This window comes from Gigantopelta aegis, chromosome 10, assembly GCF_016097555.1.
Source record: "Gigantopelta aegis isolate Gae_Host chromosome 10, Gae_host_genome, whole genome shotgun sequence".
Taxonomy (NCBI): domain Eukaryota; kingdom Metazoa; phylum Mollusca; class Gastropoda; order Neomphalida; family Peltospiridae; genus Gigantopelta; species Gigantopelta aegis.
In genome coordinates this window covers 83,156,381-83,171,001 of record NC_054708.1, presented here as the reverse complement: position 1 = coordinate 83,171,001, position 14,621 = coordinate 83,156,381, and the positions used below count along the sequence as shown (strand labels likewise).

The 14,621-nt window shown below is 37.5% G+C and overlaps 1 protein-coding gene across 2 annotated transcripts in view; it reads right to left on the bottom strand.

Moving 5' to 3' along the window:
- LOC121382674 (fibronectin type 3 and ankyrin repeat domains 1 protein-like) overlaps nucleotides 1-14,621 on the bottom strand; it is a 43,334-nt gene that overhangs the window by 8,429 nt on the left and 20,284 nt on the right. For both annotated transcript variants that reach the window (XM_041512207.1, XM_041512208.1), the window contains exons 2-8: nucleotides 12,108-12,279; nucleotides 10,467-10,591; nucleotides 9,007-9,088; nucleotides 8,512-8,586; nucleotides 4,686-4,751; nucleotides 2,966-3,180; nucleotides 1,057-1,229 (exon numbers count right to left, since the gene is read on the bottom strand). In XM_041512207.1, the coding sequence (XP_041368141.1) occupies nucleotides 1,057-1,229; nucleotides 2,966-3,180; nucleotides 4,686-4,751; nucleotides 8,512-8,586; nucleotides 9,007-9,088; nucleotides 10,467-10,591; nucleotides 12,108-12,279 (908 nt within the window). The remainder of the gene's footprint in view (nucleotides 1-1,056; nucleotides 1,230-2,965; nucleotides 3,181-4,685; nucleotides 4,752-8,511; nucleotides 8,587-9,006; nucleotides 9,089-10,466; nucleotides 10,592-12,107; nucleotides 12,280-14,621) is intronic.

Genomic DNA, 14,621 nt, shown 5'->3' with positions numbered 1-14,621 from the left:
GAAAGAGTATTGGCTCTCAAATTTGTATTTTGAAAAAAAAGCAGAAATAAAAGAAAAAACACCACCCTCTATAAACATCCACCCACCCCGATATTTCTGAATGTTGATTTAATGTTACAGGCCTTACAAGTTGGGGTGGGTGGTTGCAGGCCGGGGCCACTGGGTTCCAACTCTGCATATCCCCCCCCCCCCCCCCCCACCGATTGCAAAAAATCAAAGTAATATATTAACTGCCCCTACCCCCATTGCTGTTATTGATTTTGATCAGGTAATACGGTTTTGTTATTCAGATGTATTCCACTTTGTACATAATTAGCTGAAAAAGATGCATTTCCATATTAATATATAAATACTCAATACTGCACAAAACAATTTTGGCTAAAATATTTTCATTATGGCTAATAAAAATCCCATATGGCTAATGTTTTGGCTACAGGTATTTTTGATCCAGGGTGTGCTCTAATAAAACATATCGTGTTAATTTGTAGTGTTATTTTATTTAACACATGATACATGATATATGTAAGAAAAGGTTCTGACATTATCTGGTTTAGGCCTACTTGGAGACGGTTTTCTTGCTTGCTTAATACTGCTACTCAGTATAATCTGTTGAATGCCTGACTGACTGACAAACACACAGATCACAGGACTCTGAAAATCGCGAGAACGATAGTTTTCTTCACCCGTCACTTGCGCTAACCTGGTTGTTCATGAACATTGGTGAACTGTAAAAAAGAGGAAATCTAGAAGGGCCCCAGAAATGTTTGAAATCCTAGGTTAAAATCTGTGCTATCTGACACATTTTGGAGGTAAGGACGATTAAAGTGCGAGGAAACGCAATGTTCCATGAGAGGAAAACAGCTGATCCGAGGAGAATTCCCACCCCTGATAAACAATTTTTTTCATGAATTAATTTTAGAACCTCATTATCATGGTCATGGTAGGTGACGTAAAACCAAATGGATTACGTGAATTTATTTGTGCATAACCCACAAATGGATTACGCCAATGTTCACAGAGGCCCAAGACCGGGGCTGTGTGTTGCAAGACTCGTACCTGATTCTCAATGTATACATCCGCTCGCCGCGCCAGTAGCAGCTCCACCAGCGCCTGGTGTCCGTTGATTATTGCGATCATTAAACATGTCTTCCCATCGTTATCCTTCGCGTTAATATCAGCACCATTCATTAGCAAGGTCAAGGCCACATCCCTGCTTCCACCAACAGATGCTGTGAATGAGAATATTTGTCAGTGAATGAAAAAAAAATGTGTATTAAGCAAAAAGAAAAAAAAAGTTAGGTTTTCAGGAACTGAAAGACTGACCTTATTGTTTTATCTGATGTATTATTTATATATAGGTAAAAAGACTGCAAAAATTCTTGCCCACTAGACGGAATGAGTCAGCTTTTGCACTGTGCTAAATAAATCTGTCCAGACATTAGCCCCCAGGGCTCGATGATTTCTACATATGCTTGACGCCATAACGCATGCTTTACAACGATTGACGTCATAAATCATCTCTCTCAGAATTCTGTTGAATTACTTATTTCCCAAGTTGCACTTTCACGTTGGATCATTGTTTTAAAACTATTTAAACATCTTAATATTTTTAATTTTATATTTATGCTGAAGTAGTTACATTTGTATGTCATTGCATCATGTGGACTATATTTTTCTGTGTATGATTAAATGAGTTTATAGGTGAACTGTTTGAATTGTTAGAGAATAAACAAACCGTAACTTACAAAATTAATGGGTTTTTTTTTACAGTAATTAAATGGGCAAGAAAAAGAATCAATCACTGTTTTGAGATGTACATGATGCTATAATAATAAACCATTTATGGGCTGTTAGTTGACTTCACTGTGTATATCTATACTGTACAACATGAGTGTACTGTAGAACACGAGTGTACTGTAGAACACGAGTGTACTGTATAACACGAGTGTACTGTATAACACGAGTGTACTGGAGCATACTGTATAACATGAGTGTACTGTATGACACGAGCCTACTGTATGACACTAGCGTACTGTATGACACGAGCGTACTGTATAACACGAGTGTACTGTATAACACGAGTGTACTGTATGACACGAGCCTACTGTATGACACAAGCGTACTGTAACCGAGTGTACTGTATAGCACGAGCATATTGTATAACACGAGCGTACTGTATAGCACGAGCGTACTGTATCGCACGAGCGTACTGTATCGCACAAGCGTACTGTATGACACGAGCGTACTGTATGACACGAGCGTACTGTATGACACGAGCATACTGTATGACACGAGCGTACTGTATAACACGAGTATACTGTATAGCACGAGTGTACTGTATTGCACAAGTGTACTGTATAACATGAGTAATGTATAACAAGAGTGTACTGTATAACAAGAGTGTATTGTTTAACATGAATGTACTGTATAACACAAGTGTACTGTATAACACAAGTGTACTGTATAACACACGTGTACTGTATAACACTAGGGACTGACCACAGCGTAAGAGTGTACTATATAACACTAGGGTCTGACCACAGCATAAGAGTGTACTGTATAACATGTGTACTGTATAACATGAGCATACTGTATAACACGAGTGTACTGTATAACACGAGTGTACTGTATAACACAAGTGTACTGTATAACATGAGTGTACTGTATAACATAAGCATACTGTATAGCAGGAGCGTACTTTATAACACGAGTGTACTGTATAACAATAGTGTACTGTATAACAATAGTGTACTGTATAACATGAGTGTACTGTATAACACAAGTGTACTGTATACAACAAGGGACAGACCACAGCGTAAGAGTGTAATGTATAACACTAGGGACTGACCACAGCGTAAGAATGTACTGCATAACACTAGGGACTGACCACAGCGTAAGAGTGTACTGCATAACACTAGGGACTGACCACAGCGTAAGGGTGTACTGTATAACACTAGGGACTGACCACAGCGTAATAGCGGCGTCCAGCCTGAATGGTGATCCTTCAAGTTGACGTCTGCGCCATCCTTGACCATCCACTCTATGAGTTTCACGTTTCCCCCGTCGGCCGCCCAGTGCAGCGCCGATGATCCACCGCGGTCGCAGTCCGTGTAGCTGGCGCCGGCCTCACGCAGCAGCTTCACCACTTCGAGCTGACCCGCAAAACACGCCAGCATCAAACTGAAACACAAAGTCAACCACAAACTACCGACATCGTACCACACATACACATACCTGAAGACAGAATATATATCTTAAAATATCTGTGTCACTGGCAAACTGTTTAGATGAAGATGGGGAAATTGTTTCAGATATGCATTACCCATAAAATAAATGGAGGTTATTACCAGAGTGATTTTCGGTATCGTTAATATCATATATTAGGAATAAAAATTGTGTCATGCAAGCCTCTGATTTTTGTAATTTCAATATCATATGTGCATCTCTAATTTCCACAATCTTTTTGTCTGATTCTGGTAGGACTTTGATGATTTGTTTAGTGTATGCTGCCGTTTCGTTAATGAAGCTGACATCCGTTTAGTGGAGATCACCAACTGTAGCGCGTGACAGTGCATCTGCTGCGATTTGGTTCTTCCCTGGAACATGAATGATCTTGGGGTTAAATCGCATTATGCGAAGTCGGAAACATTGTATGCAAGGTGTCATTTTATGCAGTTCTGTGGTGTTGAGGAGTGGCACAAGTGGTTTTTGGTCCAGCTGATTAATGGATTTCCTACCACTTCTGCAGACAACTTTATAGTGGCCCCTCTTATTGCAAATATTACAAACTGCATTCTTAGTTTGCCAGAGCGCCGTCAAATGGTTTTGGCACAGGAAGGTTTGGATAGCGGTAGCTGTTTCGTCTGCCGGATTACCTTCATTTTGTGACATTGTGTTGTCTTGGGGCTATGCTGGGCTTAATTACCAGGGTTTACTGCTGCCACTGTGCTGTATTTGCAGGTTTCAAGAAGAGCCGGACAATGAAACATACACGAGGCCATTATTAATTTTTCCAGACAGTGTTCTCTTTCCTTGTTGCTACTATTCACTAAACAAATAATATCATTACACTAGTTACAACCCAAATTACAACCAAATAATTAAGTTTATACTAGCCGACATTTGTTCTTACTGGAGAATCTTTAAGAGGACCATCAATTAAGTCGAGGCAATGACTTCATAACATTTGTTCTTACTGGAGAATCTTTAAGAGGACCATCAATTAAGTCGAGGCAATGACTTCATAACATTTGTTCTTACTGGAGAATCTTTAAGAGGACCATCAATTAAGTCGAGGCAATGACTTCATAACATTTGTTCTTACTGGAGAATCTTCAAGAGGACCATCAATTAAGTCGAGGCAATAACTTCATAACATTATTCCAGTGCAATGTTGCTGTCTTTGTGCAAATCATCTGTCTGTGACAGCCCTATCTAGCTGTGGACAGTGAACCTGCCAGATTTGGTCGATTCTCATAGCCTATTTTATATGATTTCATGAACCAGGAACTCAACATTCCTGAATTATTTAATATGCAAAGATCATATGTGAGATTGATTAATAAAATTTGTAAAAAAAAAAAATATATATATATAGCAGTGTAACTTTAAGATACTGCCTTTATTTTCAACAACTTCACCAAAGTGTGGTACACAGTGTTAGAGTTAGTTCAGTTCAAACTCACCAGGTTTTTCCGGCTTCATTCTTTAGATGAACATCTGCTCCATAACTCACTAAAAGTTTAACAATGCTGAAACAATGACAAGGAAACTAATTCAATACTTTTGTCTAACAGTAATAATGTAAACATGAATAAAATATGAGGCACTTACAACACTTGTGAAAAAGAATATCTATGGGCCGATTTCATGTCTGGGTTTCGTAATACCAGGTTATATAAAAATCTAGATTTAACACTGGTTTATGTAAAACGCTGAAAAACTTTACCAAGATCTGCACCCGTGGTGCATTTCACATGTGTGTGTTTTACCCGTGTTAAAAAACCCACGCTTTCTGCATGGGTGACCTACAGATCTGGAAAGGGACATAAGCGAGGGATAGCTTACACTTTAACACTAGTTGAAAAATGTTACCGGTATATTATTAGCATTCGTGTACAAGATGAGGGGTCAGCTATCTCCTCCCCACTAACAGCTTCATATTTGGGCAAAAATGATGGAGATGTTTGGCCAAAATAAGCTGGCCTGAAAACATTTCACTGTGTATTTCCATCATTCTACTCACAATATTAGTTATAATCCATGTAAAATGTATACAGAACATCATTTGCTATTTTTGATAACACATATCGCCAATTGTCGAAAACCGTATGAAATTGAAAACTGTATCATTTTACCTCCGGGTATTTTGTAATGTCTGCGCATGTTCGATCGTTGATATGACAACAACTTCTTGTTAAGGAAGTACACTTAAAACAAATTTCCTTAAAAATTCGGGGGGAAAAGGTAAGAATAAGTTTTATGCACAGTGAAATGTATTATTACAGTTAATTTGCACCCTGGAATCTTAATGAATGCAATGCAAATGCATCCCTAAACAGCAACAGGTTCACGACGGAATCCACACAACCAAACACGTCTGCTAGCACTGCCAAATGAGTAATGATGGATCATTTCCAGGTAACTGTTTTTAGGTCAAGTGACTGTCATGTTACTGTTTTCGGGAGAAAAGCCAATTTTATGTTGTTGCCATTATGTTGATAACGTCATAGTACGGTTTTCGATAATGCTTTTAAAATGACGTTTTCTTACCACCTGGTGCAATTCTTGATGGAACAGAGATTACATGCGAGTATGTACTTACCTTTTTATACATTTTATTTCTAAATTGACCACGGTAAACATTAATGTCGTTAAATTGATAGCCTGACATGACTGAGCATGCGCACCAGCCATTTCCTCTTAGTCGTACGGTTTTCAATTAAACGAGGATACTTGTTAACATGTACGTGTGCTAACAATTTCAAGACATACGACTGGCTGCTTCTAGGTGATGACCAGGTCACCAATGCCATTCATCCAATGGAAAAACAGCACAGTCAAAATCGATTACACTGTGATGTATAGTTAAACTGACAATCATTTGTCTGTGATGCATTACTTAGCTATAAGCGGAAGGGCTGTAAATAACTTTTAGTAGAAAAAGATGTTAAAATTTGCTTAAAACTGGATTTTTGAGGATATGAAAAATATTTAATAATACATTCGTGTCCATTAGATACCATTTATCTTACAACTTGTTGATTAAAAATGTATCCAACTCGCTTTTGCTCGTTAGATACATTTTAAAACAACTTGTTGTAAGATAAATGGTATCTAACAGCCTCTCGTGTATTATTCTCTATATACAGTCATGCTATTTTTTTTTACAAAAATACAAAAGGGCATGTTATCTAAAAGGGGAGGTCGAACCCCATGATTCCCACCCTTTATCTGCTACTGTAGTGGGTTAAAATTAGCCCGAGTACTCTGACTGTAAGAGAGCTAGACGGACGTTTGGACATAAACACGCTCTCATTACAGTCAGAGACCAACCTATGTCTTTTTTTGGCAATTCCTGACTACCAAACGGTAGGCAACGAGTCCCGCTCTAATACCACAACAATCCTATGTTTGACGTCAAATACCTTTACATCAATCATTTTCGAGTTAAGTGATACAAAAAAATCCACATATTAATCACTAATACACTTACTACAGAAAGAAACCCGACAGCACCCACATTCAGCTACGCTTCGTGACACTCCGTCGCAACAATTGCAAAGCTCGGCGATCTATTTCGAGACTGGGCGATTCCGCCTTGTGCAGCAGTTACAGGGGCAGTCTCATATCAAGCGAAGTTACAACATGGAAGAGTTGGCTAATGCCGTTTTGGATGAATTTGGATTTCATTACGTCATTAAACCAAAACAATTACACATTATTGATTCCATTTTGAATTTGAAGGATACATTTGGGGTGTTATCGACAGGATACGGCAAAAGTATGTGCTACGTACTGCCTCCTCTTATGAGATGACCCCTGTAACTGCTGCACAAGGCGGAATCGCCCAGTCTCGAAATAGATCGCCGAGCTTTGCAATTGTTGCGACGGTGTGTCACGAAGCGTAGCTGAATGTGGGTGCTGTCGGGTTTCTTTCTGTAGTAAGTGTATTAGTGATTAATATGTGGATTTTTTTGTATCACTTAACTCGAAAATGATTGATGTAAAGGTATTTGACGTCAAACATAGGATTGTTGTGGTATTAGAGCGGGACTCGTTGCCTACCGTTTGGTAGTCAGGAATTGCCAAAAAAAGACATAGGTTGATCTCTGACTGTAATGAGAGCGTGTTTATGTCCAAATGTCCGTCTAGCTCTCTTACAGTCAGAGTACTCGGGCTAGGTTAAAATGGTCTCTAAAAATACATTCACATTTCATGGCTCTGTGATACTGATGTAAAACACGATTTTGCTGGCGAAATTATCTATGAAGAAAAGTTGGTTGAGTAAACCCAGCGAAAAAACACCTCAAGGGCAGGTTTAAACAAGCAATACAATTGTAACCCATGTTAAATTAGGGTTATTGAAGACCAGACATGTGAAATGCACAGTAAACATATGTTTCCAAAACCCACCAATACCGGGGTAACCCAGACATATGAAATCGGCCCTATGTTTTCAGGGGTTTCCTTTTTTTATTACTACTGTGCAATCATTAGGTATAATGAGGATGGTGTGGGTAGCAGTCCCTCATCCCTCATCCATGTCTATGAATTGTTTTAGATACATGTATATTGTATTCTTTTGAGATTTGTGTCTGCTGTTACATGAACCTAATGCTCACAACTGGTATATCAAAGACTGTGGTATGTGGTATCCTGTCTATGGGAAAGTGCCAAATAGGATCCCTTGCTGCTAATGGAAAATGTATCTTGTTTCCTTTAAGATTATATGTCAGAATTATCACGTTTAACAGCTGATGATTAATAAATCAATGTGATCTTTGGTTACTATTGTGTATCTCTCATTGGATTCTCCATTATATTTATTTATATTAAAGACAAAAATTAAGGATAAATTCCCTCACATAATAATGTTATACCTATGGCTATCACATTAGATGCAAACATTCAAGTCTGTTAAAATATTACACAACTCCAAACACAAAGCACCAAAGAAGCCAAATTATATTGGGGCCTTTGTTACTCTGCTTGCATGTATCTCATATATTATTAACAAACACAATTGTGACTTTGGAATTGAGGAATCAGATGGCAAATATTTATTGTAAAAAAAAAATAAGGAAACAAATGTTATTGTGTAACGACACCTTGGCACATTGTAAATGATGGCTACTTGACAAAAAGAGAGAGAGAGAGAGAGAGAGAGAGAGAGAGAGAGAGAGAGAGAGAGAGAGAGAGAGAGAGAGAGAGAGAGAGAGAGAGAGAGAGAGAGAGAGAGCACCTTGAGACAGGAGAAAGAACATGAAGAAGATGTCAACAAATTCTTACTCTGCGGCTCCTTTTTGTGAGGCCTGCATCAGAGGACTGAAGCCATATTTATCTGCAACATCTATGCTGACATCCCTGTGTAAAAGAAAGATAAAAATCCATCACACCTTGTAAATTCATCGAATCATAGTACAGAGGGCTCAGGGACTCAGAAGGTTTAAGGACTGGAATTAAAATTATTTATGAACTTGGATCACTCCATCCCCTTCTCTCTCTACCTCTGTTGTCTCTCCCTTCCCCATCTCCCACTTTTCTCTCTCCCCCTCGCCCTTCCTCAAACACATGACAAAAATAATTAATAATATTACGGATTTTTTTTTTTTTTTAATTCCACAATAAAAATGCTTAGCAAATATTATGGCTGTTTGGCAAATTTATTATGAAATATATTATTACCAACTTCCATCTTACATTTACTTTTTTTTTCTCAGCTGAAATCCTGCATGAACTGGAGAAAGGAGTCATACAAAGACACAGACAACAGTTCATACATACCCTGTGTCCAACAATCTCTCTATTTCAGCAGTATCTTTGCGTATGATGGCTCTGTGTAAATCCTCGGCTGTGACCGGTGGTTCTGAAATACCAGGCTAACACAATGTACATGAATATTATTACTCGTTATTTCAAAATATAAAATTAGCAGATGGACCTAACATGTTTGCCTATTTAGATTAACGGTTTTACAGTCACATGAATATTATTACTCATTATTTTAAATATAAAATTAGCAGATGGCCCTAATGTTTTTCGCCTATTTAGATTAACGGTTTTACAGTCACATGAATATTATTACTCATTATTTTAAATATAAAATTAGCAGATGGCCCTAATGTGTTTGCCTATTTAGATTGGTGGTTTTACAGTTACAAATTTAGTTTTGTTGACCCATTTAGCTGACACCGAAGGGGGTATCAAAAGATGGTCTTTTAAGACATGTCGCTGCTTAATATAGATGTGCGCACTTGAGTAAGTACTGTCAGTTGACTAACTTGTAAAAACTATCTTCTTTTAACATAGAACTGGATAGGGTTATGGCACCATAAACCTCCACCACTACCACCCCCCACAAAACCCAACAAATAGAAACAAAGCCCCAATAAAATCTGTATATAAATGTATATTTTACAGGGGGCTGAAATACTGCCACCCCGATCGCTTTTTGTTGGTAAACATCACCAAGGGCTGGGAGTTTATTTGTCTGTCGTCCCATCGGACCGACAATTAATTTACATTTATACTCAAACATTGGTTTGAATAAGATATATATTTCCCCTGCGCGTGCTGTAACCTCACCGTGGTGCAGGGGTGTAACATTCTCTTTGAGAATGGACAATACAGCACAAATTGAAATTTTTAGTAAAAGTCAGTATCTATCTGTGATATTTGTATTTTTGCACAGTTCTTTACACTGTTTTTATTTAAATCTTGAATTTTTATATTGATGTTGATCATCACTTTATTTGTTTGCATTACCATAGTTTGACACCCAATTTCCGATATATTTTTCGTGCTGGGGTGTCGTTAAACATTCATTCATTCAAGATATATATTTACATCAAAATATTTGTAGAGCCGATTTTACCATAAATGACGGTAAATGATTATAAGACAACAACATTTATTAGAATAATCTTTCTCTGAGCGCCTGTCGTAGTTGGAAAGACAAAGATTGGGATGTGGAGGTGGACAGAGAACCAAGTTAAAAGATAGGAGTTACCAGATTGGGAAGAAATGATATGGAATTCAAAAGAGAGAAAAGAAAGTGGGCAGTGGGATAAAAAAAAGAAAAAAAAGAATGTTTGGTCCATCATGTTTTCATTCAGGCCAGCTGAACTTGTAACTAGCCGGACCGAATATCCGGCAGGAATTTCCGTTAGCTTCAACCCCTGGTATATGGTATATGTATGCATATTTTGGCTGTATGTATTAAATATATTGTGCATGTTTCTCACTTGTGGTGGAGACGACGACATGAGCACTCCACTCTCCAGACACATCTTTGGTCTGGAACCGGATGCGGTATGTGTACTGTGATGTTGGCTGCAGGCCAGTAACAACGTGGCGCTTCGCATAGCCTCTGAAATAAAGTCTTGTACATTTTAAATAACGTAAAGTCTGTGATAAACATTAAATTTAACATTTGTATGTATGTGATAAACAATAAATACAACTAAAGATCATTAACAAACACAGAAACCCACACATGTATTAGATGAATCAAAATTTCACATAAACATGTGTAGCAGGAGGTTTTATTTTTAATGTATCTAGTTTTGTTAAATATGTTTGTTAAAAGACATTATATGTACTAGTTGTCTGCCAAGCATTATAAATTCTGAACAGTGGTTGCACGTGCAACTTGGGCTAAACAGCACGTGGTTTGGTTTCGCTGTCATTTCAGTCTAGCATAATTCGGCGTGGTTGTGGGGTTGTGGACGGAATTGTCGGAGAGGTTAGTGTTGAAACATTTTATTTCTCATAGTTATATGTACATAATTTGTATAGTTACACAAAGACATATTGTAAGTTTATTAAGCTGTACAGGAAAGAATTACATAGGTAATTCTTGATAATACGTACAGAGTAATTTGTTGTAGTTGTGGAGGTATGAATGTATCATTCGCTAATTTTTACGCTTGTTGTAGTTTATAATACATTAGTTGGTACTAGTTTTGACAGGAAAAGATTTATTTCATTCTGTGCTCAACTAGTGTTTATAGGTGTGAGGGTATCAAGTTAGCGGTGCAATGATAAAATTAATGTTTGTGTATTTATATTGTTAATGCCTTTCTGAATATTGATTTAAAGTGGTATATTTAGTCAGTTAATTATATTTTATACATGTGTATTTTATTTAAGGAGTTCGTGGGTTGATGGTTTCAAGTTACATGTATCGTTCACCTGGTTTCTTGAACGGATGAGTTGTATTTATGTAATGTTGTATACATGGACATTTTGTATACTGTTATAGATATGTACTACATGTGTATTTCAATGTGTACTAGGATTAGATAAAATCTAGATGTTTATTGATGACTGTAGCTGTCTGTAAAGGTGTAAGTGGAAATGAAATAGTACATTAACGTACTGAATGTAATATTGTTCTGCGTAACAATTAGTATGTGGAGTAATGTATTTTTATGAATTAGGTCATGTCATGAAGTGATATTGACAATGTTGTATTTGATCCTTTCAGGGTGTTTTTATTTGTTTTTCAATGATTTGATATTTTGTTGTAACTTGAGCCACTACCAGAATAAAGAACCCCTCAACCCCTTACAGCGAGTCGTTGTCCCATTCTTTGGTGTCGTCGGCGATGAAATTGTTAGCTGTTACACATGTACTTGGTAGATCAAGTATAATAAATCAATTTTAAAAAACTTCAACATATAGGGCCGAATTTACCAATTTAGTTTGTTTATGTAATACACACGTGTACTGACATACATGTACAATGTTTAAACACCTACATCCAATAAAAACAGGCTTCGTAAATTCAGCCCACATGGTTTTTCTCTCTATATGTATTCAACAAAACATGTTTTCCCCCTACAAACTTCATAAAGGGAGTTAATCAATTTAAGACAACTTACACATATATGTTTCCCCATGTGTTAGACGAATCGAGTTCTTGTACACAGGTTCGTAATCTGGAGAACTTCCCATTGGCGTGTGACACTGCTTCCTTGTACGTCTCCTCCCAGTAGAGTTCAACTGTGTGGTGCGTCACTTTACCCACAACCGGAGGGTCTGGCTTCGGTAAAACTGTCACAGCAAGCAAAAATAACATGTCATGCAAAATGGGAAAACAATTTAGTAACACGTACAGACCTCCAGATTTTTAGGCAATAATCATTGCTTCCGGTAGACTAAAAGTCCATTGTAACATAGTCTACCATTATCATGATTGAATTTAAGATGTTTCCAAAGGGTTTCAACCAACACAGGGCACTGAACTGTGAATAAAGTTTGTTTTGTTTATTTAATGACACCACTAGAGCATACTGGTTTATGAATCATCCGCAATTAGATGTCAAACATTTACTAATTCTGACATGTAGTCTTAGAAAGGAAATATAAATTGTTTTGTATGTTCGAAATTATTTGTAGGTAAACACAATTTGGGTTAATCCGGTTTACAGTGCATTTTCATGCTGAGTGTCATTAAACATTCATTCATTCATTCATTTATTCAATTTTTTAAAGAATACTTTGCAACACTCTTTGAAGTATATCTACTTAACACTGAAGTGTCTACTGAACACGTATAGTATTTCATGACAATACAGACAGTGTCTTTAGTGTGCTACACACATGAATAACCATTATAAATCATCTTTCATACACACACCTCACTTTACTCTGATGTCAATAAAATTGGCTTCCATTCAGTTTTAATGTTACTAATATTGAATACATTACACTTCCATTCCTGCAAGAGAAATGCAGCTCCACAATTGTCAGTGTCAGACAGATCTGAGCCGATGCCGCCAACGTTTACTATAATTATGTCATGGATAAATAACGAGGGTGAATTGATTCTCAATAATAATAAAAATCCAGACTTCTCCGGTCATTTATTATTACAGAATCAATGTTTTCCAGTTATCTCATATTAACAACCCAAGCTGGGTTAATCTATCTGCAAAAATGGCTGTTCCCATGGAGGAAAACAAAAAAAGAAAAATAATTAATTTATCTATCATCTAACTGTATATGATTGCAGGTGCTTTTTTACTTATTTTATTTTCATGCCTATAATCTAATTAAGGGGCAGGATTTAGCACAGTCAGATTGAGGTGCTTGCATCGCAGGATCGAACCACCTCGGTGGATCCATTCAAATGATTGGTTTTTCTTGTTCCAACTGGTTAAAGGCTGTGGTATGTGCTTTCCTGTCTGTGGGAAAGTGCATATAAAAGATCCTTTGCTGCATTAGGAAAAATGTAGCAGGTTTTCTCTGATGACTACGTGTCAAAATTACCAAATGTTCAACATCCAACAGCTGATGATTAATTAATCTAGTGGTGTCGTTAAACAAAACAAACTTTATATCCAGTTAATGGCCAATCCAGCTGATGTTGGTACACACCTCTAATATCTGGGCCATCTGTCCTAGACAGTGGGTTAATGTATCCCATTAAGGTTCAAGCACTCCATCCTGGGTACATAACTCTAATATCTGGGCCATCTGTCCTAGACAGTGGGTTAATGTATCCCATCACGGTTCAAGCACTCCATCCTGGGTACATAACTCTAATATCTGGGCTGTCTGTCCTAGACAGTGGGTTAATGTATCCCATTAAGGTTCAAGCACTCCATCCTGGGCACACACCTCTAATATCTGGGCCATCTTTCCTAGACAGTGGGTTAATGTATCTCATTAAGGTTCAAGCACTCCATCCTGGGTACATAACTAATATCTGGGCCATCTGTCCTAGACAGTGGGTTAATGTATCCCATCAAGGTTCAAGTACTCCATCCTGGGTACATAACTCTAATAGCTGGGCTGTCTGTCCTAGACAGTGGGTTAATGTATCCCATTAAGGTTCAAGCACTCCATCCTGGGTACATAACTCTAATATCTGGGCCATCTGTCCTAGACAGTGAGTTAATGTATCCCATCAAGGTTCAAGCACTCCATCCTGGGTACATAACTCTAATATCTTGGCTGTCTGTCCTAGACAGTGGGTTGATGGTTAGTTCTATCCCATTACGGTTTAAGCATACTGTCCTGGGTACATAACTCTACTATATGGGTTGTCAGTCCTAGACAGTGGGTTGATGGTTACACAAATTTAGTTGTATCGCATTAAGGTACAAGCACTCTGACCTGGGCATATAACTGTCTCATATGGTGGGTTGATGGTTAGTTCTTAGTGAGACATTTAAATCAGTCTAGTGTCCTTAAAAGTTGTGCATTTTATTTAAGCTTTGGTTTTATGCTTATATCCATTTATAGTTCAAGCATGCCTTTCTGGGCACACACATCAGCTATATGAATTTATCTTACCAGGTCTGTGGGTTAATCATTAGTGAGTTGTTTACTGAGACAGAAGTCAGTGTAGTAGCCTTAAAAAACCCGGGAGATTTGTTCATGCATTGAAC